The sequence below is a fragment of the Salvia miltiorrhiza genome, chromosome 4 (genome assembly GCF_028751815.1).
Source record: "Salvia miltiorrhiza cultivar Shanhuang (shh) chromosome 4, IMPLAD_Smil_shh, whole genome shotgun sequence".
Lineage (NCBI taxonomy): Eukaryota > Viridiplantae > Streptophyta > Magnoliopsida > Lamiales > Lamiaceae > Salvia > Salvia miltiorrhiza.
In genome coordinates this window covers 4,103,622-4,125,325 of record NC_080390.1, presented here as the reverse complement: position 1 = coordinate 4,125,325, position 21,704 = coordinate 4,103,622, and the positions used below count along the sequence as shown (strand labels likewise).

Here is a 21,704-nt window from a genome sequence, read left to right as displayed (position 1 = left end):
TTTGTCTTGATTATTAAAGCTATGTCCTAATGTATATACTTCCTTTCTCACTCTTCAAAATAAACTTAGAGCAACTCCAATGCTTGTGTCTTAGAGGGATGTCTTAGGAGTGAGCCCCACCTAAGACACACCCATCTCCAATGCATTGTGTCTTAGGTGGGTGCTTAGATCTCCATTTCCACAAAATTTATATTTCTACACTTTTATTTTTAAAATTCAAATTTTATTAAAATTAAAATTCAACATTACAATAATTTAAATACAATAATAATAAAAAAATTACAATAATTTTCTAGGGCTCAATCGGACCAAAACGAGACCAAATGTGCTCCTTCAAGTCCAATTTTAAAATAAAATCCCCAATTCTACACTTTAATTTTAAAATTTCAAATTTTTATTAAAAATAAAATTCAAACATTACAATAAAAAAATATTACATAATTTAAATAATAAAAAAATACATAAAGAAAATATAGGATTTTAAAAATTGAAATATTCAATATAAAATTAGGATTTTAAAAGAAAAAAAAAACAAAAATTAAAATTAAAATCAAAATCAAAAAAGAAAATTTTAAAAGCCCTACCCCACCCAGCCGACATCCCCTCTTCTTCCCCAACCCACCCTCTTTTTTTCTCATCTTTCCCCCATAGTTGCACTGCTTCGTTTCCTTTCTTTCTTTTTTTCGCACTCTTCATTTTTTTTTATTAAATCGGCGCGTGTAGCACACGATTTCGCCAAAATCTGCCAACGACCCGCGTCTTGCCTTCGACGCCGCCTGGCATCACGCCGCGTCTCCAGTGCGGCAGCTCCCTCTTCACACGCGTCGACCCAGCACTCGACACGAGCGCTGGAGATGCTCTTATAGTTTATCTTTCTTTACAATGTATTTCAAACATATAAGATTCGAAATTAAGGCACAAAATTATATTCTATATTTATATAAAATTGATATCAACTCAATGATCATATTTATAAATATAATAAATAATTAATTTTAACTTAATATATTTGAGCTGAATATTGAAAAAAAATCACAATAATAAAAATTAATATTATGAAAAGGTAAAAAAGAATAAGTTTAAAAATGAAAATAAAATAAAAGAGAATTGAAAAATAAATTTATTGAAAAAAAGATGAGAGATGAGAGAGATTTTTTTAAATTAATCTTTATATATATATATATATATATATATATATATAACTTTTACATTTTGAATCAAATATTTACATAAAATATACATCAAATTAAAACTCTTATCGTGATCTTTAATTTGATATACATATTAAAAAATTTATAATTAATTGAATTTCAAAATTTAGATAGAAATAAAACCAAAAAAAGAAGATAAATAAAAATAAAGTAAAAATAAAAAATATAATTTATAAATAAACCTTCAATTTTATTATAACTACAAAATTGTCACTTAATTTTGAAATCGAAATTGATTTCAAATTTAAATCTTAACTTTTTAATATAATATAAATTGTGTTTTATGGCCATATATGCATTAACTTTCGATGACCACCATATATATATATATATATATATATATATATATATATATATAGGAGGGCTAGAATAAAAACACTCTTAAGTATATAAAATATAAATGATTTTCAGCCCTTAGATCATCAAGATCTACGGTTGATTCGTAATCCTTTTGGATGAATTCGTGGTCATGGGTTCGAATCCCAAAGGTAGCAAAAATTTATTTTTCACAATTCGTAACCATGTTGGATGAATTCGTAACCCTGTTGGATAAAATTCGTACATTAAAAAACGTTTATATTTATATTTTAAAAGTGTTTTTACTGTAGCCCTCCCCTATATATATATATATATATATATATATATATATATAGGGTTGGGTTCCGATAGTATTCAAGCTTATAATAGATCCGTAGATCCAAATCTAGACCACACATTTATGACATGTGGCGCATCAAGATGGTGACACGTGGCAAGGCATTTCAAGGCAAAATCTGGAGATGAGTAAAATTGGAATCTAATTTTCGAAAAAAAAAAATTAGATTTTCTCAAAATATGTATATTTTAGATGCATAAAGTTTCATACGAGAATGCACGAACTTTCATATAAAAATGCATAAAGTTTCATATAAAAATGCATAAGATTTCACCCCACCCCTGAACACCACCCCCACCCACCCCCTCCACCCAAAAAATATAATTTTTTTTTTATTTTTTTTTAAAACTGATTTTCTGACCACTGACCCACCCCTACCCCCACCCTCCCACCAATTTTTTTTCTTTCTCAAAAACTGATTTTCTGACCACTGACCCCCCCCCCACCCATCCACCCCACCCCCCCCCCCCAAAATTTTTTTTTTTTTTTGAAAAATTGATTTTTACATGCATAAAAAAATTACATATTTTACATGCATATACTTTCGCACAGAAATGCATATACTTTCACACAAAAATGCATTACATTTTTTGAAAAAATATAATTTTTTTTGGACTGGAGGGTGGGAGGGGGGTCAGCGGTCCGAAAATCAGTTTTTGATTAAAAAAAAATTGGGGGGGTGGGGTCAGTGGTCGGAAAATCAGTTTTTTTTTTAAAAAAAAATGGGTGGGGGGGGGGGGTGGGGCAGGGGTGGGGTGGCGAAAATACCAGATTTATTAAAATGAAATGCATTTTTTGTATAATTTAATGCATTTTTATGTAAAATCTTTATGCACTTTTGTTTGATTTTATATGCATGTGAAACATGACTATTTTGGGGGGTGGTAATGGGGAGGGTTGGGGGGTGGTGTGGGGTGGGTTGGGGGTGGTGCGCGGTGGGGTGGTGAAAAATACCAAAATTGTAAAAATCAAATGCATTTTTATGTTCAAAGTCATGCATTTCATGTGAAAACTTTATGCATCTTTGTGTGAAACTATATGCATCTAAAATATATCTATTTTGAGAAAATCTAAAAAAGATATATATTTTTTTAATTATTAAATCCGAAAATTACATTCCAATTTTACCCCTCTCCAGATTTTGCCTTGAAATGTTTGGAAACTCTTTGCCACGTGTCACCATCTTGATGCGCCACATGTCATAAATGTGTGATCAAGATTTGGACCTACGGATCTATTATAAGCATTGAATACTACATGATCTCATTCATATATATATATATATATATATATATATAGGGGAGGGCTACAGTAAAAATACTTCTTAAAATATAAATATCAACGCTTTTTAATGTACGAATTTTATCCAACAGGGTTACGAATTCATCCAACATGATTACGAATTGTGAAAAATAAAGTTTTGCTACCTTTGGGATTCGAACCCAGGACCACGAATTCATCCAAAAGGGTTACGAATCAACCGTAGATCTTGATGATCTAAGGGCTGAAAATCATTTATATTTTATACACTTAAGAGTGTTTTTATTCTAGCCCTCCCCTATATATATATATATATATATATATAGGGAGAAGATCCATAGAGAATGCTAAGTATTTTGAGAAAGAAGAATTAATCCTAGCCCTTAGATTTAGTGAATCTGACGGTACATATCAATTCTTTTTAGTTTCATCCGTTTAGTGTAGTAAGGTTAATTAAGTAATATTGTTTTTGTATGTAACCGACTTTCATAGATTTAGGTTGACCGAATCTCACTTATTTTTGGATATAGTTTTCAAGATTTCATTCATTAATTTTATATTATTTATTTTTTAATTATTCCTATATATTTTTTATATGTAACCGTTTTTTTATGTTTTATGTTACCCTTAAACTCGAGAATAGCAAAGTCTGTAAAGTTTGTAAAGCTTTTAATTTTCTTGTCCTTGACAATGGAAGAAGGTAATGATTTTCTTAATTTTTTTAATTATTGGATGTAGTCGTGTGTTGTTGTTTTTTATTTTTATACATTTTATTGTTATTGTTTGTTTTGTATTGTGATTACTAAACAGAATAGGTTAAGTTTTGAACAAAGGATAAATTAACATATTCGTTTAAGTTTTGACAGATTTATGTGTTTTTCAGATGTTGTCGTTTGTTTATAGGAATTGAAGTTTTGTTCAGTTTTGTTGATATTTTTTTGTGATAAAAACTTTTTTTTTATCATTTAGTTAATTAAATAGTTGGTTAATGTTGTGTAATTTTTTTTTTCAATTTATGATATATTTATGGAATTTAATCATATTAGTTTTATTTGTCGAATTGAAGTGTTGTTTGATTTTTTTTGTATGTATTGATTGAATTGAAATATTTGCTGTGATTTTTGCGTTCTGATCTTTTTTTTTTATTTGGTATTTTTTTATGTTTATTTGTTTTTTTGTGTGTGTTATTTGACAGAAATTGATGCTGGGGCTGATTATGGTGAACCTTTTGATTTATGTTTTCCGGTGTGTCCTGACAACATCAAACCTTATGTAGGGCAGTTTTTCAACACATTGGAAGAATCCCATCCATTCGTTGAATAATTCGTTCACTGCTGTCCTTTCGAATACATCAATTTTTTTAGCACCTTTTGGAAAGCCGAATACCCGGTAGACATCATCCTCTTCAATCTTCACCTTGCATGTTCCATCTATTTCAAGTACTCCACTTCGAGAATCATACCTGTCTAATACCCAATACGCCAATTTTGAAGGCACATCTTTTATTGTGAGTTGCAATATCTTTCCAAATCCTATTGCTTCAATGGCTCTGCGCTGTGCATCATTCAACTCACGCAGCTTCTTGTAGAAGGCAGCCGGCGTGCTTCGAGTGTTGAGTTTTGGGTATTTTTCGTCATCCTCATTGTTCCCTTCTTCGCTGTTTCCATTTGCTTCTTCATTTTTGTCATCATAAACTTTACGCAGGCATCTTCTCTTGCATTTCACACCTTTTGGATTTTTTTGCCGACGACGTTTCTTTTTAACATTCTCTTCATCCTTCTCTCCGGATGTTGATGCTATACTCCTGTCAACAGTTTTCTTTTTTTTCTTGGTACTGCATTTCTTTGTACTATCATCTTTTTTGCCTCCATGTGAAAGAAGTGGGGGACTATCCATGAAATCTGTTTTGAAAAAGCAATGATATTGGTTAAGCAATTACAGAATGAGAAGTAATTTATCTATAATAGTATTTATGCATTTCGAACATATCAAACAATATATCGAATAATTGGATAATATTTTTGAATATGGTTCTTTTTTATATTATTATGAAAAAAACGAAGTATACTATTAATTTTTCGAATACAGGTGAACAAATATTTGAATAATGTCATTTTATGTTGTCAAATGCAATAAGAAGTAATTTATATAAAATAGTATTTATGCATTTCGAATATATCAAACAATATATCGAATAATTGTATAATATTTTTGAATATGGTTCTTTTTTATGTTATTATCAAAAAAACGAAGCATACTATTAATTTTTCGAATACAGGTGAACAAATATTTGAATAATGTCATTTTATGTCGTCAAATGCAATAAGAAGTAATTTATAAAAAATAGTATTTATGCATTTCGAATATATCAAACAATATATCGAATAATTGGATAATATTTTTGAATATAGTGATTTTACATGTTATTATGATAAAAACGAATTATACTATTTATTTTTTGAATACAGGTGAATAAAAATTTGAATAATGTCATTTTATGTTGAATATAGAGGTGAAGCATATTATTTACCGTCATCTTCATTTGGTTCTCTTGTATCCATTGCTGTTTTTTTCTTCTTATTGTTTCCATGAACTGCAAAACATAATTCATAATAAATGAACTTTTTTTTAGGTAAATAATAATATTAAATGATGCCTCATCATTCGAATGAAGTCAATACCTTGTAAAATTTTCTGCTTCCCCTTCTTTGTTGTCATCTGTGCAGCAACACCATTTCAGATTGCGTTTTTTTGTTTATGCACAAAAATAAATATGGGTTAGTTATAAGATAATTTCGAATACAGTAGAATTTTTTATTGTTTAATTTTTTGGCTTTTCGAATACAGTAGAATTTGGACTCTAAATTTTTTTGGCTTTTCGAATACAGTAGAATACAATATGGGTTGGTGTGCATCTTCACGAAAAATAGAAAAAGGGGAATACTATATTATTAATTTTGATTCTTCCATTAGAAATCTAACTGGGACCCTTATTATGCTATTGTAAATTCAGTAAAGCAACAACAACAAAAGAAAACATTGGTGATGGGGGGACCATCTTTACAAAAAATACAAAAGGGGCAATACTGTATTAAAAATTTCGAAACTTTCATTAGGAATCTAACTATCGCCGTTTTTAATCTACTGTAAATTTAATAAAGCAACTACGACATAAAAGGCATTTCTTGTTTCTACTAGGATTCTCAACTAAGTTTCGAATTACAAAGCAAGAGTGAGTAAATCCTAATCCATTTTTTTTTGTTAAAAACCTTATATTTTACAGATCTATAAACTACAGAACATTTTAAATGTTGTTGGTTCTTTAATTTATTCGAAACATTAAAGATTCTGCAAGTATATAAAAACTGAACTCACCTTGTTCGATTTTTTTTTCTCTGCAACAATGACTTGGTTCTTCAATTTTTCTTCGATTCTTCAAGCTAAATGGAATGGTGGTTTTGATTTTGATATTTTGTTCCAGTTTTTTCTATCCTAATTTCTCGATAGTATCAATGGAGAGTGGAGGCGTGTTTACCGGGATTGTGTAGAATCTTCTATATTTACTGGTGGAGTAAAATTCCATTTAACCCCTTTAGTTTGTAAATCAGCAGATCCGCGGAGGCGTGTACAATGACTTTAGTTTTTTTTTTTATTCGAGACATTCTATCATCCGTTGGATCAATTAGATCTAACGCTTAGAGACAATTCTTCATTCTCTATTACTGTAAAATTCTTCGCCGATCCGTCCCCTATATATATATATATATATATATATATATATAGATAAATTACATAAGTAAATAAAAAAAATTAAAGATCATATAACGATGGACTCAAATTAAATTTTAATTTTTAAACATTAATCACCTATCGTTAGACCAACACACGTACATACGACCACCCTGTTATTTATCATAAAAAGTTATCACATTTCATATCCACTAAAATCTATCCCTCACATCAGTGATTAGGGTGCCTCCAACGGCAGTTTCTTCCAGTTTTTAACTTTGGAAATTAGCATTGGAGAGTGTAAAAACTGGTTTCTAAAATTTGAGCAAAAAACTGGTTTCGAACTGGAAGCTAGTTTATACTGACAAAGTGGGGCCCTATTTCACCTTTATTGCTTATGGTTTCAGCTGAAATTCAAGTGATTCAGTCGAAATTCAAGTGATGTGGGTCCTATTTTTTTGTTTGCACCCATTTCTCACTTCCTATTTCAATTTAAAGTATGGAAAGAGTATTTCAATTTTATGGAACGGCTATTTTAATTACTGAAACAACGACAATTTTTTTTTATCATTGTAACGGAAATATTTTTCTAACGTCTTGATTCTTAAAATTTTCTATATATAATCATTTCATTCTTTCATTTCCATACAACTCTCCAATACTTCATTTTTTTTTGTTATCTTGTTCACTTCATTTTCACAAGTAAAATGACGGATTCTAGCTCCCAAAATTCTGATTCTAGTAATTCAAGCTCCCAAAATATTCAAGGTTCCTATTTTCCAACTTCACAATACCATCACATGATTTGACACAACATATTTGGGCACAAATCAATGCCGCAGATGGCTAGAATTAAGTAATATTTTAGTTTGAATTATTATGTTTATGTAGTTTCAATTAATGTAATTATAATTTATGCAATGTAATTTTAATTTTAGCAATGTAATATGAATTTTATTAATGTAATTTTAATTATTATTTAGAATTTTAAATTTAATTTATTTTATTAAATTAGATAATTAATATATATATAAATTAATTTAAAATTAAAATATATAAATAATAATGCTTTCCTAAATTAATTGGGATATATATATATATAAAGGGAGTGTGTATAATGGTGGGACCCTGAAAAAGTAAGAAACTGGTTTATTGTTGGAAGAGATGTGAGAGAAAAAAGTAGGTGGGTTTCTAAAGCTGATGTGGCATTGATGTGGCAATTTTAAAAACTAAAAACTGGCTTATGGTTGGAGGCACCCTTAGTGTTGAATATTTTGTTATATAATGACAAACTTTGAATCCAAAGACTCAGTATCATTTTTTTATTTTTTATTTTTTGAAGCAAAAGATTCAGCATATAAAAATAAGAGCACAATGACTAATCCTTGGAGGTAAGAAAAGTGCGATGAATGAAATCCCTTTTAAAAAAGTCAAATGCATTTTGCCTAAAAACAGAATAAATCGAACAATTAGGGTTCCTACCCTTTAAATATTAATAATAATAATAATAAAAACAGAATAATTTGCTTGGGGAAACTTCATAATCGTTTTCTGGAATTGTATGATAATTGATAAACCCACAAATTTGTGGTGCCTACGTTTCCGAATCCAGTGCTAAAGAAAAAGGGGAGAAACCCAAATTCCTGTATAGTTATAGAGACAGTTTCCAGTTTGCTCGCTCTACAGTCACGGAGAAGGAGGGAGGCCTTCCCGTGCAACTCGTAATTTATTCTTCTCTCTTTCTTTCTTGTGTTATTTTTGCGTTTATTCGTCTCTCAACAGCCAACCTTCTACTCCTTGAAAGGAAAAAAAATCTCTCTTTTGCAACATGGGCCCTAATACTAAAAGTTTTCTGTTGTTTAACTTTTGGATTTTTTATTCTTTCGCTAGGAGGATAAAAATGCTATTTGGTTCTTCACGTAGGAAGTTGATTGTGGGTGTTCTTGAAAATAGCCAATTTGGAAATTAATGTGATGGGGTTAAAGGATTCAAGTTGTAATAATTGGCAGTTTGGCTTTGTGAAGTGGTGATTTTGATGTACCTGTTACCTGCTTGATCTGGTGATTAACTGCTTAACACGGTTGGTTGGTTGCATTTTTTCCTGGGATCCTATAATTTTTTTTTCCATGTTTGGGTATCCTAGGAAGTGGGTTATGAACTTATGAGCTTGGCCTTTTAGTTTTAGATCTTTGATGTGCATATATAGAACAAGGCCAAGCTAAGATTTTTTGATGTGTTTGGCTGAAGTTGGATACTTGCATTACTTCTGGGGTATCTTTTAGATAATTTATATGTGGGGATTCAACTATTTGGTTTCAGGTTTTAAGTCTCTATTTAGTCAAAATTCCCATCCCTTTTGTGATTTCACTTTCTATCCAATTCCAATGGATAGGTACAATAAAGAGCAGGCCACGGTCCATTTAGAGGGATGATCAAGTGTACCGGCCATATTTTGTCTACTTCTTTAACTCCTGTTCCTTCTCTTGTCCTGAAAAACCATGGCAGATTGTTTTCCAACTTAAATTATACAAATTTGACCAAATCAAGGAAATTGCATCGCTACGTTCAGAAGTGCCAGTTTCACAAGGAGAGCATTATGGTGGCCACCCGCTATCCTCCGCCTTGGTTCAGGTGAGTGATACATCCATTTTCATATCTTGAGATTATTTTCTTAATATGGTGGTCTTTTGGCTGGATTATCTTTTAATTTTTGTACTCTGATATACAGTATTGCTCCAATGATGGACTTAACGGACAACCACTATAGAACTTTGGCTCGTATCATATCCAAAGAGGCTTGGCTGTATTCAGAAATGATTGCTGCAGAAACTATTGTTTTTCAGAAGGGGAATTTGGTAATTGCTTCTTGCACTGTCTTTCTATTCGTTCTCTTAAAGAAAAGATGCACTGCTATGATCCAAATATTGCAATTTTTGCAAGAACAATCCGAGTTTATTGTGACATACCTGTTGGAGTGGGATTTTTTTTTACAAGATTAATGCTGAAAGTATCAAATTAGCCTGGATTCAGTAATAAAGAGGGAAGCTAACATTATATAGACGGAACACCTGACTAGCAATCCTTTGGAATCTTTTATCTTGATTATTAAAGCTATGTCCTAATGTATATACTTTCCCTTTCTCACTTTTCAAAATAAACTTATTGTTTATCTTTCTTCACAATGTAATGTATTTTAAAACATAGTATAAGATTCAAAATTAAGGCACAAAATTATATCAACATGGTTTAAAATTCTCCAATTAAACGCAGATAAATTCATGCAGCACATTCCTAATTATCATAATTAAATTTATGGGAAGTTCTCGCAATCTTAGCAAATGCTATTTCTTTGTGGATGTTTCTGAACAGGATTAGGTTATGACTTATGAGATTTACATTAAAAAGAAAGATGTGATGTTGTTGCTTCTGATAAAAACAATTAAGGAGGAGAGTGAGAATATTACAGCATGCATATGCATGAAAAAAACACCTTAAGTCTACAATGACAGATATACTTCTAGTATTGTTTCATCAATCAACTGTTTCTTAGACGGTGTATTTCTGCATTCGTATCTGTTAGCTGAGAATGTGCTTGTAGTATCATGCCCTGTAACTTACCTTACAGTTGCTAATCCTGACCTTGGTAGAAATTGTGACCTATAAATTCTGAGTCTATATATTTGAAGTTGGCACATACCTTAAATGATGGTTATGCTCCTGGTAGGTTTTCCAGGCACCTGATTGACTTATTTGAATGTAGTCATACATGTTTCATAAGAAAAATCTCTGTGCGCACGCAGGCAATTGTGCATGCTATAATGATTTCTTTTTAAATACAGTAATATTCTTAATTGTTATGATGTCTGACATGCGTTTTCCTAAATACATTTCTTCCATTAATATATGATCCTCTTTAACCTGGTAAGTGGTGAATTTGTATTACTCAGTTTGGAATATAATTGATTTCATAGGCATCTATGGCATTTCTTGTTGTCACTTGTCTCATGATATGTATTTTCTCAATGGTTACCAGGATAGATTCTTGGCATTTGGTCCAGAGCAACATCCTATAGTGCTTCAAATTGGGGGAAACGATTTGGAAAACATTGCTAAAGCAACTCAACTTGCAAATCCTTATGGCTATGATGAAATTAATTTCAAGTTTGTTCTTTTATATAGGCAGATACCTTTGATTTCACTCTAACTTTTGCTAATTTAAATACTCAAGTAAGACATTTTTGACAGCTGTGGTTGTCCAAGTCCAAAGGTTGCTGGAAAAGGTTGTTTCGGGGTGCGTCTAATGCTTGATCCAAAGGTGTGTGCAATGGTGCCTTACTAATTTTTAGATAGTACTTAATAGGTAATACAGAAAGATATCTAACCTTACCATATTGTCTTTTACAAGGGAAGTTTGTTGCTGATGCCATGTCAGTAATTTCTGCAAATACAAATGTTCCTGTTAGTGTCAAATGCAGAATTGGTGTCGATGACCATGATTCATATAATGAACTCTGTAAGTGCTTCCATTTTCTTAGAGTTGTATAGTTTTCTTCTTTTGAAGCTATTCTACTTGCACATCCAAAACAACATATGAGTTTCTCTTATTTCTTGCATTGCAATTGTTTGGTGACTCACTACACGTATGTTAAGTTGTTTGTACCAATTATTGTGATTGCTGGCTGTATGTGGATATGCTCTGACTGGGTCTTTTCCTCTGTAATGAGCAACCTTTTCATTTCTCTGCAGGTGATTTCATATATAAGGTCTCATCTCAATCACCAACGAGGCATTTCATAATACACTCCAGGAAGGCACTACTTAATGGAATCAGCCCCAGAGAAAATAGATCAATTCCACCCTTAAAGTACACATTGTTTAAATTTGTATTTACTATTTATTATTATGTGTTGTTACGTAGCATCAGTTAGTTTCTTATCATATTGCTATGCTCTGTTTCAACTTTTTCCAGATATGAATTCTTCTATGCTCTTCTGCGTGATTTTCCTGATTTGCGGTTCACCATCAATGGTGGCATAAACACTATCGATGAGGTAATTTCAAGTCTAACATGTGTTGGAAATGAGTCAGAAGCTTAGGATTCTTATTTAATTTTGAAGAAGAGTTGTTCTAGAAGACTTGATTTTTCATCCCAAGTGCACAAAGCACCTTCGGAATTATTCTTCTTTAAATCACTGTTTAGGTTTTACCCTCATTTTCTTTTTCAGAATCTTGTTGGCTGTTCTTTTTTTCTTTTTATTTGTTTGGTAGAGGCTGGCTAGGTCATTTGACTCATAGAGACATAGTTGATGATTGGTCACTGAGAGTACTTTGAGCTTTATGAAATGAAATGAGCTAAATACTTCAGAACCTCTTGGATTGTTTAACCGAGAAAATAATTCACCCTTCCAGTATCCTCATATTTTGTATTTAAAAAATTAGGTAAATGCAGCTCTGAGGGAAGGAGCCCATGGAGTTATGGTTGGACGTGCAGCTTATCATAAGTATGTACTATATGATCTCTTCATTTCATCATATGCTGTTTCCACAATAACTACCTGTGAGTTTGTCTTTACGTTTTACTTGCTTTTACATGGTGACTGAAAACTAAAATAATCTTCTTCCAGTCCATGGAATGTTTTGGGACACGTTGATAGTGCAATATACGGTGCACCTCTTAGCAGTATAACGAGGCGACAGGTTGGTCAGCTATCTTTGATTTTATTGTGGTTGTGGAAATCCTTATTTTCTCAGCAACATCTACATACTTCTATGCAGGTACTTGAAAAGTTCCAGGTTTATGGAGATTCAGTCTTGGAACATACCGAACCCAAACCAAATCTTCGCGAGATTACAAAAGTATGGATGCAATCTTTTTACTTCCATCAAGATTTCTTAACTATTTAGGGGGAGCTAGAGAAGATGTATGTTACTTTGACATTTAAAATTTCCAATAACTGAATTGTACGTGCAGCCTTTGCTTGGTTTTTTCCATTCATCGCCCGGAAATGGTTTGTGGAAGCGCAAAGTTGATGCTGCTCTACACAACTGCACGGTAAGGCTACTGTCTTTTAAAATGCTACATGATGCATTTCTCGTAATTTGGCAGAAACATCACTAAACAAAGAATACTTGTCAATGTTGATAACATGAAAGAAATTTAGGTCAAGATATCTTGACATATATTTTTCTAAACTTGCAGACAATAAAATCATTGTTGGAGGAGACGCTGGCTGCCATCCCGGATTCAGTCTTGGATTCACCTATCACTGAGGCGAGTATTGGTTTTCCAGATGTTTTCTCTGCTGCCAAGAATGTGCTGCCACCCCCGTATTCGGTTAGAGAGGAAGAGCTCTTGTATGCCTAGTCGGACCTCCTTTGGTTTGCAGTCGTTACGTTGAACTGCACAATATTTTTTGTCACACACTAGAGCTAACACAAAGAGAGAGAGCAGATCAGCCCCATGTAGACTGTTTGCTATCAGAGAATTTATTCATACATACTTTTACTAGCATTAGTTGCTTTGTCCACTTGATTTGAGTGGATAATTTGTTTTTGGGAATAGAGTAAAAAACACCACTTATGTTTCAACATAGGATCAAGTAACCCTTCTAAGGTACAGATAATCCCTTAATGTTTGTATTTGCTCACATACTATTACCATTTCTAAATAGCTTTGTGCCGATATTTCTTGTATTTATTTTAGTGGTTATGCACATTTCTCTCTATTTTGGTTTTCCAGATATTTTGATTTGATCATAAAATCTACTACCCAAAATAGATAAAACCAGTAAAATAAATTTTCAGAATAATACTAATATTATAGAGAAAGAAGATCGTAAATATATAATATAATATTAATATAGTAAAATACTGTGGTATTCCATATTTCCATAATTCCATGTGTTGTGACTTGCTGCGCTAAATTCCTCAGTACGAAAGAATAAAAAAACAATTTTAAAGAAAAAACAAACAAATAATTCCGTTGCCGGGACTTGAACCCGGGTCTCTCGGGTGAGAGCCGAGTATCCTAACCAACTAGACTACAACGGATTTTGAATTAGATACGTAATATTTATCTAATTAAACAATTCTTAAGAAATTAAAATTTTGTACTCTTTTCTTCCCATTTTAATATCCCCTAACGCACAAACATGAACTTAATAAATTAATAGTTTATAATAAAACAAAATAGAGAAAGTAATTTTTTTGAGGGTGTATTTATATATATATAAAAAAGGAGAAAAGAGAGAAATATTTTCTTAAGTGAAAATTGAGATAATTATTTGTTGATCACAACAATATTTGGAATAAATAATGAATTATGTGGAGTGTTTGTTATGTATTGATTCTTCATTTTAAAAAGTGACATATTCGAATGAGACGTCTCAGAAAATACATAAATTTTACGCTTAGCAATTTTACCACAATTTCAAATTATGATCGAATTGAAACTGATATAACATATCTCAAATATCTGACATAAATGAAACAACAAAATTTAACAATATAAACTTAATAATTTGGGACTTTTAAAATTATTTCTTATAATAAAAGGAGTATAGTTTGGAATTTATTATAATATTTACCCCGTTAAAAAATGCTGAGGAATGGTATATAAATTGGGTTGTAGTAGTAGGAGCGTGTGGGACATGATATAAACCAAATTCACGTGCGAAAGGAGCAAGATTCTTTGAATGCTCAGCAATTGCCATTAGTTGTTTGTTGATGATACTCTCGACATATTTCAATTCAAATGTGGGGTTCAAATCCAATATGTTTATTGCAAACTCACCATCATCATAATCATATATCCATTTTCATCACCTTCCTACCCATATATTATTCTCCCTCCCTCTGTTCACGAAAGAACTTCATTTTTTTTTTGGACGTGCATAAAAAAACTTTTACCTATTTTTGAACTATAACCCACCACTTATAAAATGTATCTCATTTATCCTTTACTTTTTCTCACTCTCAATACCAATTAAAGCACTTTTTCACCGTTATTAATACACTCAACAACTTTTTCTCCATTCTCAATACATTCAACAATCTTTTTTCTTAAAACTCGTGTCACTCTCTCCTAGAATATTTTTCTAAGAACAGAGAGAGTACATATATACTTATTTGTAAAGTACGGAACTAAGATTTAAAAATATCAGGCCAAATATATTTTTATGTTTAAAATAAATTTATATGAATAAATTTATAGTTTTATAATTACATAATAAATTTTAAAAAAATACAAAATATAATCTAAAATTAACTTTTTTTTGCTCGCTCGAAACTTAACTCACCTCTACTTGTTAATTGCTCGCACATCATTTCATTTGCTCTCGTAGATACTATATACGCATATCATAAATATAATGTAAGATAAAAATCATATTCAAAATTTAATGTTGTAGTAGATTGGAATTGGATGGTAATAAACGATTGAGATTTATTTTCATCCATTCACGCGGATTCATACAGAATGCCGAAAAGGATAAAATTATTTGTAAAAATTAAAAAAAAATGATGCTACAAGGTTTTCACCGTTTTCATACGTATACGTATTGAAGCATAGGAAATTAAAACATATCTACATTTATCGTTATTGATAAATTAATTATTGAACGCACCATAACAAACAAACCAAACTAAATACATATGCCAGTGATTAACTAACATAAATGGTAGAAATAAAATGAATCAAACATACCTCATATATATGGTGGAGTAAGTTGCATCAAACGATACAATTTTTCCAAAAATACATTAATTTTAAGTCTAATTTTAAAATCATTTCTTCCTGCATCCTTGAAACCTCTGACTAACTCCTTCAAAATCCTCAACCAAGACTAACTGTTTAAAACAACACCAGCAAAACAAATGATTGGTAAGAGAAGAGTAAAAAAAAGAAATTAACCACCATCAGAAATGAAAATAAAAATAAAACCTTACAATATATTCACTTAAAACATATATATACAAACCATGAATATTCATCGTTTGCACCTATGCATCAAAGTTGTTTTACTAGCAACGTTAATTTGAGATTAATCCTGACCGTTAATAATGGAAAGTGAAAAAGTTTACATGATGATCAGTTATAATTAATTATTACAATAAAAATAATTTTTATTTGAACCAGTGCTCACATAGATCTCCTACACAATACTATTATAACAAAATCTCATGATAATCTGATTTAATTATTGTGTGGACATGAGCTAATGATTATTTTGACTGGATTAACGAATAAAACCAATTATTGAGCACACAAATTAATATAATGTAAGTGACCCACAAATAATTACTCTAGATAAAGATACTAGTATAATGAAATGGAAGTACAAAGATCCCTGTCTATGATTATTCAAATAGGAATGATTAAGATATGGTATCTTTGAACAAGCCCACTTTACAGACAAAACAAGTAAAAAGGAGAGCTGATATAGCTAAAGAGAGAGTTGGTTACATTACATTTGCAGTTTAATTTGCTGACCTAACCACCAAATAATTGTATCCACATTTATTACACACAATCTGTACATGATAATCATAATCACCTCAAATTTTATATTAATTAATTAATATATATCATCCACTTGTAGTTGCCCATTGATCATCAACTATCCAACTTTGTCTAGGTGCCACTGCTTCATGCACTGGTGCATATTCCTACAATTAATTAACACCATTAATATTTTTGTAATATTAATTAATTTAATAAATGTATATGGAACCTCCAATTTGTTGATCAACTGGTCTGGTGAGTCTGCCAAGACAACTATATTTCTTGCTGAATCCTCAATGAAGCCTTCCTCCACTCCCTTGTCAAACAATGCAAGCAAGCTATTATAGTATCCATCAATATTCAACAATCCCACCTGTTAATTTCAGATAATTAACATTTTAATTAATTCAGCTTATAATTAACTTTAAAATAAAACAAATAGTATATATCATTAATTATTTAACTGGTTTGTCATGAATTCCCAACTGAGACCAAGCAATAATCTCTAACAATTCCTCCATGGTTCCATAACCACCTGAACAAGATCAAGTGGGATTTTAATTTCTTGATAAAAAAAATGCATATAAAGACAATTTGATTTGGTATGCATAAAAATGTAAAGGGAATAAGTTAATTATACCAGGAAGGGCAATGAAAGCATCAGCATTTTTGGCCATTTGTGCCTTTCTTTTATGCATATCTGCCACAATTATTACTTCTCCAACACTTGCTCCAGATATCTGTAACAACAACAAAAAAACATTCATACACACACACACACATATATATATAGCATTTATCATGAGAACTTTACACTAGATGTATAAAGTTACTGTATGTGTTCGCAGTAAAATTTAAAACACATACATACATGCTGCTCTTGATCACTTGATCATTATAACTACTACAAAATAATTAACCATAAACAAATTTTTTTAATATGTACCATTGTTGCATGTCTGAAATTTTTTGTGATGGCTAAGGATGGAAAAACTGTACCTCATGTGCCACTAGAGCTTTAGGAATTATTCTACAGCCAAACAAAAAACTATGTCAACAGATTAAATTAAAAGATGAAGAAATAATTTCAATTTTGCAAGCATAATATAATTACTACTACCCCAAAACATGACAGCCACCATCAAAGACAGTTTTGGAGACCAAGCCCATCAATCCTACACTTCCTCCACCATAAACAAGATCAATCTTCCTTTCAACCTAGTCCAAGATTCAAAGTGATGTAAGAGAAAAGTATTGTGTATATAAGAAAGTGAAAAATTAAAGCTTTAATTGCTATTTAATTAATTAATCAGTACAGTTTAATTAGTACCAGTTGTTTGCCAAGCTGAAGAGCTGCATCAGTGAATGATGGTTTGTTACCTGCTCTACTTCCACAGAAAACACAGATTCTCTTGAACTTTCTTGAGGGCATCATGATACCTTCCATCTTTTGGAGAGAGAGAGAGAGAGAGAGAGAGAGTTTGCAGGAAGGAATAATAGAGAGATATTGTGTATGGAAAAGCAGAAGCAAGGAGGGTTTGGGTATATATATGGGGATAGGGCAAAACCCCTTGAGCCTTTTATCTCCAAACACTACCTTTTGTCTGCTTAAGTACCTCTTTTGTGTTGGAGAAGACCCCAACATTACCCAATAGTGCCCCATTCCCAACTCTCTCTCTTTCTCATCTCTCTCTAGAGCTTATTAGAGAGAGAGAGAGAGAGAGAGAGAGAGAGAGGAGTGAATAATGAAGAGATGTTGAAATGTAGAGAGAAAAGGGGAAGCAAGTTGTTGGCCATCCTATTGGGTAAATCTGACAATCACTTTTACTAGCTTTTATCGTATTGCATTGCTGCCTTCTTCTCATCACTCATCACTACTCCCACTCCATACTTCAACTTTGCATTAACACATTACTAATTAAGCAACTACATATATATTAACTTTTTTCTTAATTACTTATTAATTCTACTTGATCATTACCATATAAATTAACACAAAATCTTGGGTACACCCGAGTGTACCTTACATAGGGGTGAGCAAAACCGGACCAAAACCAACGGACCGGACCGAGCGGATCGGTTTTTTCGGTCCGGATCGGTTTTGGTCCATGTATTGGTCCGGTCCGGTCCTATTTTCTTGGACCGAAAATATTTCGGTTCGGTCCCGGTCTCGGGGAGGCCAAAACCGACGAAAACCGGACCGAACCGAATATATATATTTTAAATATATATTTAATATTTTTATTAATATATTAATATTTTTATTAATTTCTAATATTTTTATTAATATTTTTATTAATTTCTAATGTTTTTATTAATATTTTTATTAATATTATTAATATTTTTATTAATTTTAAATATTTTTAAAATGATCGGTTTTGGACCGAACCGGACCGAGAACCGATGGCGGTTTCGGTCCGGTTTCGGTTCGGTCCTAAGGTTTCAATTGGTCCGGTTCGGTCCAAAAAATATTGAAAATTCGGTCCTCGGTTTTGTCGGTTCGGTCCGGTTCGGTCCAGTCCGGACCGACTGCTCACCCCTAACCGTACAATCGGCTTGACCCGTACCCAAAATAGTGTTATTTATATGATTTTGATCAATATATGGGTTCAAATTATGATATGAGTCAAAGTCTAAGTGAAGGTGCAACACAGTTGTACGGTGCACCCGGGTGTACACAAGATCACCTCATAAATTAAACGGTGAAACTTAATGCTTTTCTCATCATAATCGGATAAAATTTAGCCTCCCACAATTTTTGTGTGTTACTATATTTTACTATTATTTTAATAATATTTATCTTTATGAAAATATTATGAATCATACTTAACCAATCTTTGCAAACTATATAAGTCTTAGGGTCTGTTTACTTTGATAGAAAAAGTTAGAAAAAATATATTTTCCATCATTTTTACATGTTTCCTATAATGAATAATTTTCTTCGGGCAGGTTGGAAAATTTATTCGAGCAGCCCCTTTTCACTCATTTTCTCACAAATGTTGGATAATATTATCCTATTGGAAGGGTGTGAAAATATTTTTCAACATTTCAATTTGTTTATTCATCTATTTCTAACAAAGTAAAAGAGAAAAATATAATATTATCTCACCTTTTCTTATCCATTCTTTTCAAATGAAAATTTTACTACCAAAGTAAACATACCCTTACACTGCAAATTAAGCTGGAAAACGGGTGTAATTGAGGTAGAAATTGTTTTTTTCTTCTTGTTCTTCTTCCAACAGTAAGTAAATATATTTCCCTAAAGAAGCATATTTAATGTTTGAGATTCTTGTCCCTGATTTGTTAAGTTGTTTATCTTTATAACTTCATAATTAACTGCTACGTGCATACATATGCTCTCTCTCTCTCACAGACACACACACATTCTCTTTTACTCATTTATTTTCCCTTTCATTGAATAAATCAAAATCTTTAATAGAATATGTGGTGGAGAACGATCGTGTGAATAGTAATGGAATTGTGTCATGTCATGTGTGATACTCCCGTACAAAAGAGAGATGCCATCTTGAATTGAAAAACAGAAGCAATAAAAGTGCTTGGAAATACGATCAAATCCCTTGAATTATCCCAAGAATTGTTATATTTTGAAAAAAAAAAAAAAAACTTTTATTGAATAAATGTTGATTTTTAGAATTTTATGCAAAAATGATTTCAAACTATATTTACCCTTATTAGTTTTTATAGAGTACGAAACATGATTGATAAAATAATCAAAATAATATTTGCATGATTTGACCTGTGATTAATAATTTCATTCCCACCATCCAATTGAATAATTATTCATTACCTTAAAATTGAATTAATAATTTAATAATCTTCCAGTTTATAATGCAAAATTTTAAAAATATCCTCACTACGATTATGATTGATTTTGTTTATCTTCATTTTTTTGTATTTTTGCAGGATTATAAAATATGAAGCTTAATTTTTTCTACTGTGGCGCTCTCTCTGTACATTTCAGTCGAATTAAGATTAAAAAGTGTAAATTTTCCAACCTCAAGTGTCTGACTAAACTTATTTCAAAGAGCTTATACGATGTTTTAAGAGTTTAAAAACTTTAATGTCTCGAGAACTTATGAGTTGTTAAAGAATTAGATAATTAAAGTTTATAAGTTAGAGAGTAATTAAATTGTGAGGTAGAAAGAGAAAATTGTAGATGGATGAAATTGAAAGGGTATATGATGAAAATAACAAACCATAGTAGAGTTAACTTCTGTAAAATAATTGTTGCTTAAGATAATACATGAAAAAATAAATTAAGCTTAAGGAACTTATTTTTTGGGAGCTTATAAATTCTTAAAGCTTATTTTTACAACTTATATTAATTAAAAACTTATTTTAACAAATATTTTTCAAAAATTTATAAATTTTAAAATAACTTATATATAAACTTCTTCAAGTATTTTAAAAGCTCAATCAAACACACATAGTCAATAATGGAAATAGTATATATAATTGAAGTTCCTTTTTTTTTTTGGATGTTTATAGATTTGACACTAGCTAGATAAAAACAACAATAAATTACGTGTGGCTTTTAGTTTGATCTATAACAAGTGGAAACATTTTTTGAGAAAATATGTTAAGTGGAAACATAATCAGCTATTTAGAGGTCGGTCAGGTCAGTATCGTGAGTCATCTTATTGGAAATAAAATAAAATTATGCCTTAAAAGGGTTGATTTTGGCTTCACATCCGACGTCCATATTTGGGTCGTCATCTAATTGATAATTTGATACGAAATGAATGATTTTCTATTTCTTACTATCTTTATCTTTTTTTTTTTCTTGTAAGGGGTCTTAGGCTAATGGCTTGAGCGATTTGACATTTTATTCGTATTATGTTGAGACATGTCGTGTGACTGTTCCATGGAGCACCGTGCTCTATGATACTAACACTTGTATTAAATGACATTAATACTAACATTATTTTGAAATGACATTAATATTATTTTATTTTACAAATGATACTATCTTGTTATATAAATAACACTGCTTGAAATGACACTAACATTATTTTGTTTTACAAATGACACAATAATGTTATATAAATAACATTGTCGCGAATAACACTATCATATTAGTGTCATTTAATGCAAGTGTTAGTGTCAAGGAGCACAGAAGAATTTGCGTATTATGTTTTGTTCGTGTAAATAATTTCAATACTTCCTTTATTCAGGTAAAATAATAAAGTGATTGAATGTATTGTAAATGGAGTAAGGATCTCAATTTATGGTGAGTGAAAAATTGATCAAAAATAAATTGAATATATTTTATATGGACGGATGAAAATTACAAACTAAATACATATATTATGTGGACGTATAGAGT

The 21,704-nt window shown here is 31.0% G+C and overlaps 3 protein-coding genes and 1 non-coding gene across 9 annotated transcripts; 1 reads left to right on the top strand and 3 right to left on the bottom strand.

Moving 5' to 3' along the window:
* Positions 1 to 4,340: 4,340 nt before the first annotated feature.
* LOC131022251 (uncharacterized) lies at positions 4,341 to 6,734 on the bottom strand. 2 transcript variants are annotated; one of them, XM_057951722.1, is made up of 4 exons: positions 6,502 to 6,734; positions 5,808 to 5,844; positions 5,657 to 5,719; positions 4,341 to 5,027 (listed from the first exon to the last, which is right to left on the bottom strand). In XM_057951722.1, the coding sequence occupies exons 2-4, from the start codon at positions 5,842 to 5,844 to the stop codon at positions 4,360 to 4,362; spliced, it is 768 nt and encodes a 255-aa protein (XP_057807705.1). In that variant the 5' UTR covers positions 6,502 to 6,734; the 3' UTR covers positions 4,341 to 4,359. The 2 variants fall into 2 exon arrangements, with proteins under 2 accessions (XP_057807705.1, XP_057807706.1); XM_057951723.1 differs by having other exon boundaries at positions 5,808 to 6,734.
* A 1,512-nt stretch (positions 6,735 to 8,246) lies between these two features.
* LOC131022228 (uncharacterized) lies at positions 8,247 to 13,545 on the top strand. 3 transcript variants are annotated; one of them, XM_057951688.1, is made up of 13 exons: positions 8,247 to 8,576; positions 9,248 to 9,486; positions 9,584 to 9,710; positions 10,889 to 11,016; positions 11,101 to 11,170; positions 11,266 to 11,368; positions 11,602 to 11,719; positions 11,825 to 11,906; positions 12,295 to 12,356; positions 12,480 to 12,552; positions 12,631 to 12,711; positions 12,827 to 12,907; positions 13,055 to 13,545. In XM_057951688.1, the coding sequence occupies exons 2-13, from the start codon at positions 9,284 to 9,286 to the stop codon at positions 13,217 to 13,219; spliced, it is 1,293 nt and encodes a 430-aa protein (XP_057807671.1). In that variant the 5' UTR covers positions 8,247 to 8,576; positions 9,248 to 9,283; the 3' UTR covers positions 13,220 to 13,545. The 3 variants fall into 3 exon arrangements, with proteins under 3 accessions (XP_057807671.1, XP_057807673.1, XP_057807672.1); XM_057951690.1 differs by having other exon boundaries at positions 8,248 to 8,576; positions 9,361 to 9,486; XM_057951689.1 differs by having other exon boundaries at positions 8,339 to 8,935.
* Positions 13,546 to 13,832: 287 nt separating this feature from the next.
* Positions 13,833 to 13,905, bottom strand: TRNAE-CUC (transfer RNA glutamic acid (anticodon CUC)). The gene has a single exon. It is a non-coding gene; the product is annotated as a tRNA-Glu (tRNA).
* A 1,471-nt stretch (positions 13,906 to 15,376) lies between these two features.
* On the bottom strand, positions 15,377 to 18,234 carry LOC131022248 (probable cytokinin riboside 5'-monophosphate phosphoribohydrolase LOGL10). Of its 3 annotated transcripts, XM_057951718.1 has the most exons (8): positions 17,688 to 18,234; positions 17,478 to 17,575; positions 17,357 to 17,387; positions 16,998 to 17,097; positions 16,822 to 16,892; positions 16,587 to 16,730; positions 16,410 to 16,521; positions 15,377 to 15,702 (listed from the first exon to the last, which is right to left on the bottom strand). In XM_057951718.1, exons 1-7 carry the CDS (start codon positions 18,018 to 18,020, stop codon positions 16,441 to 16,443), a joined length of 858 nt encoding a protein of 285 aa, XP_057807701.1. In that variant the 5' UTR covers positions 18,021 to 18,234; the 3' UTR covers positions 15,377 to 15,702; positions 16,410 to 16,440. The 3 variants fall into 3 exon arrangements, with proteins under 3 accessions (XP_057807701.1, XP_057807699.1, XP_057807700.1); XM_057951716.1 differs by lacking the exon at positions 15,377 to 15,702 and having other exon boundaries at positions 16,276 to 16,521; positions 17,357 to 17,405; XM_057951717.1 differs by lacking the exon at positions 15,377 to 15,702 and having other exon boundaries at positions 16,276 to 16,521.
* Between the last annotated feature and the right edge of the window lie 3,470 nt (positions 18,235 to 21,704).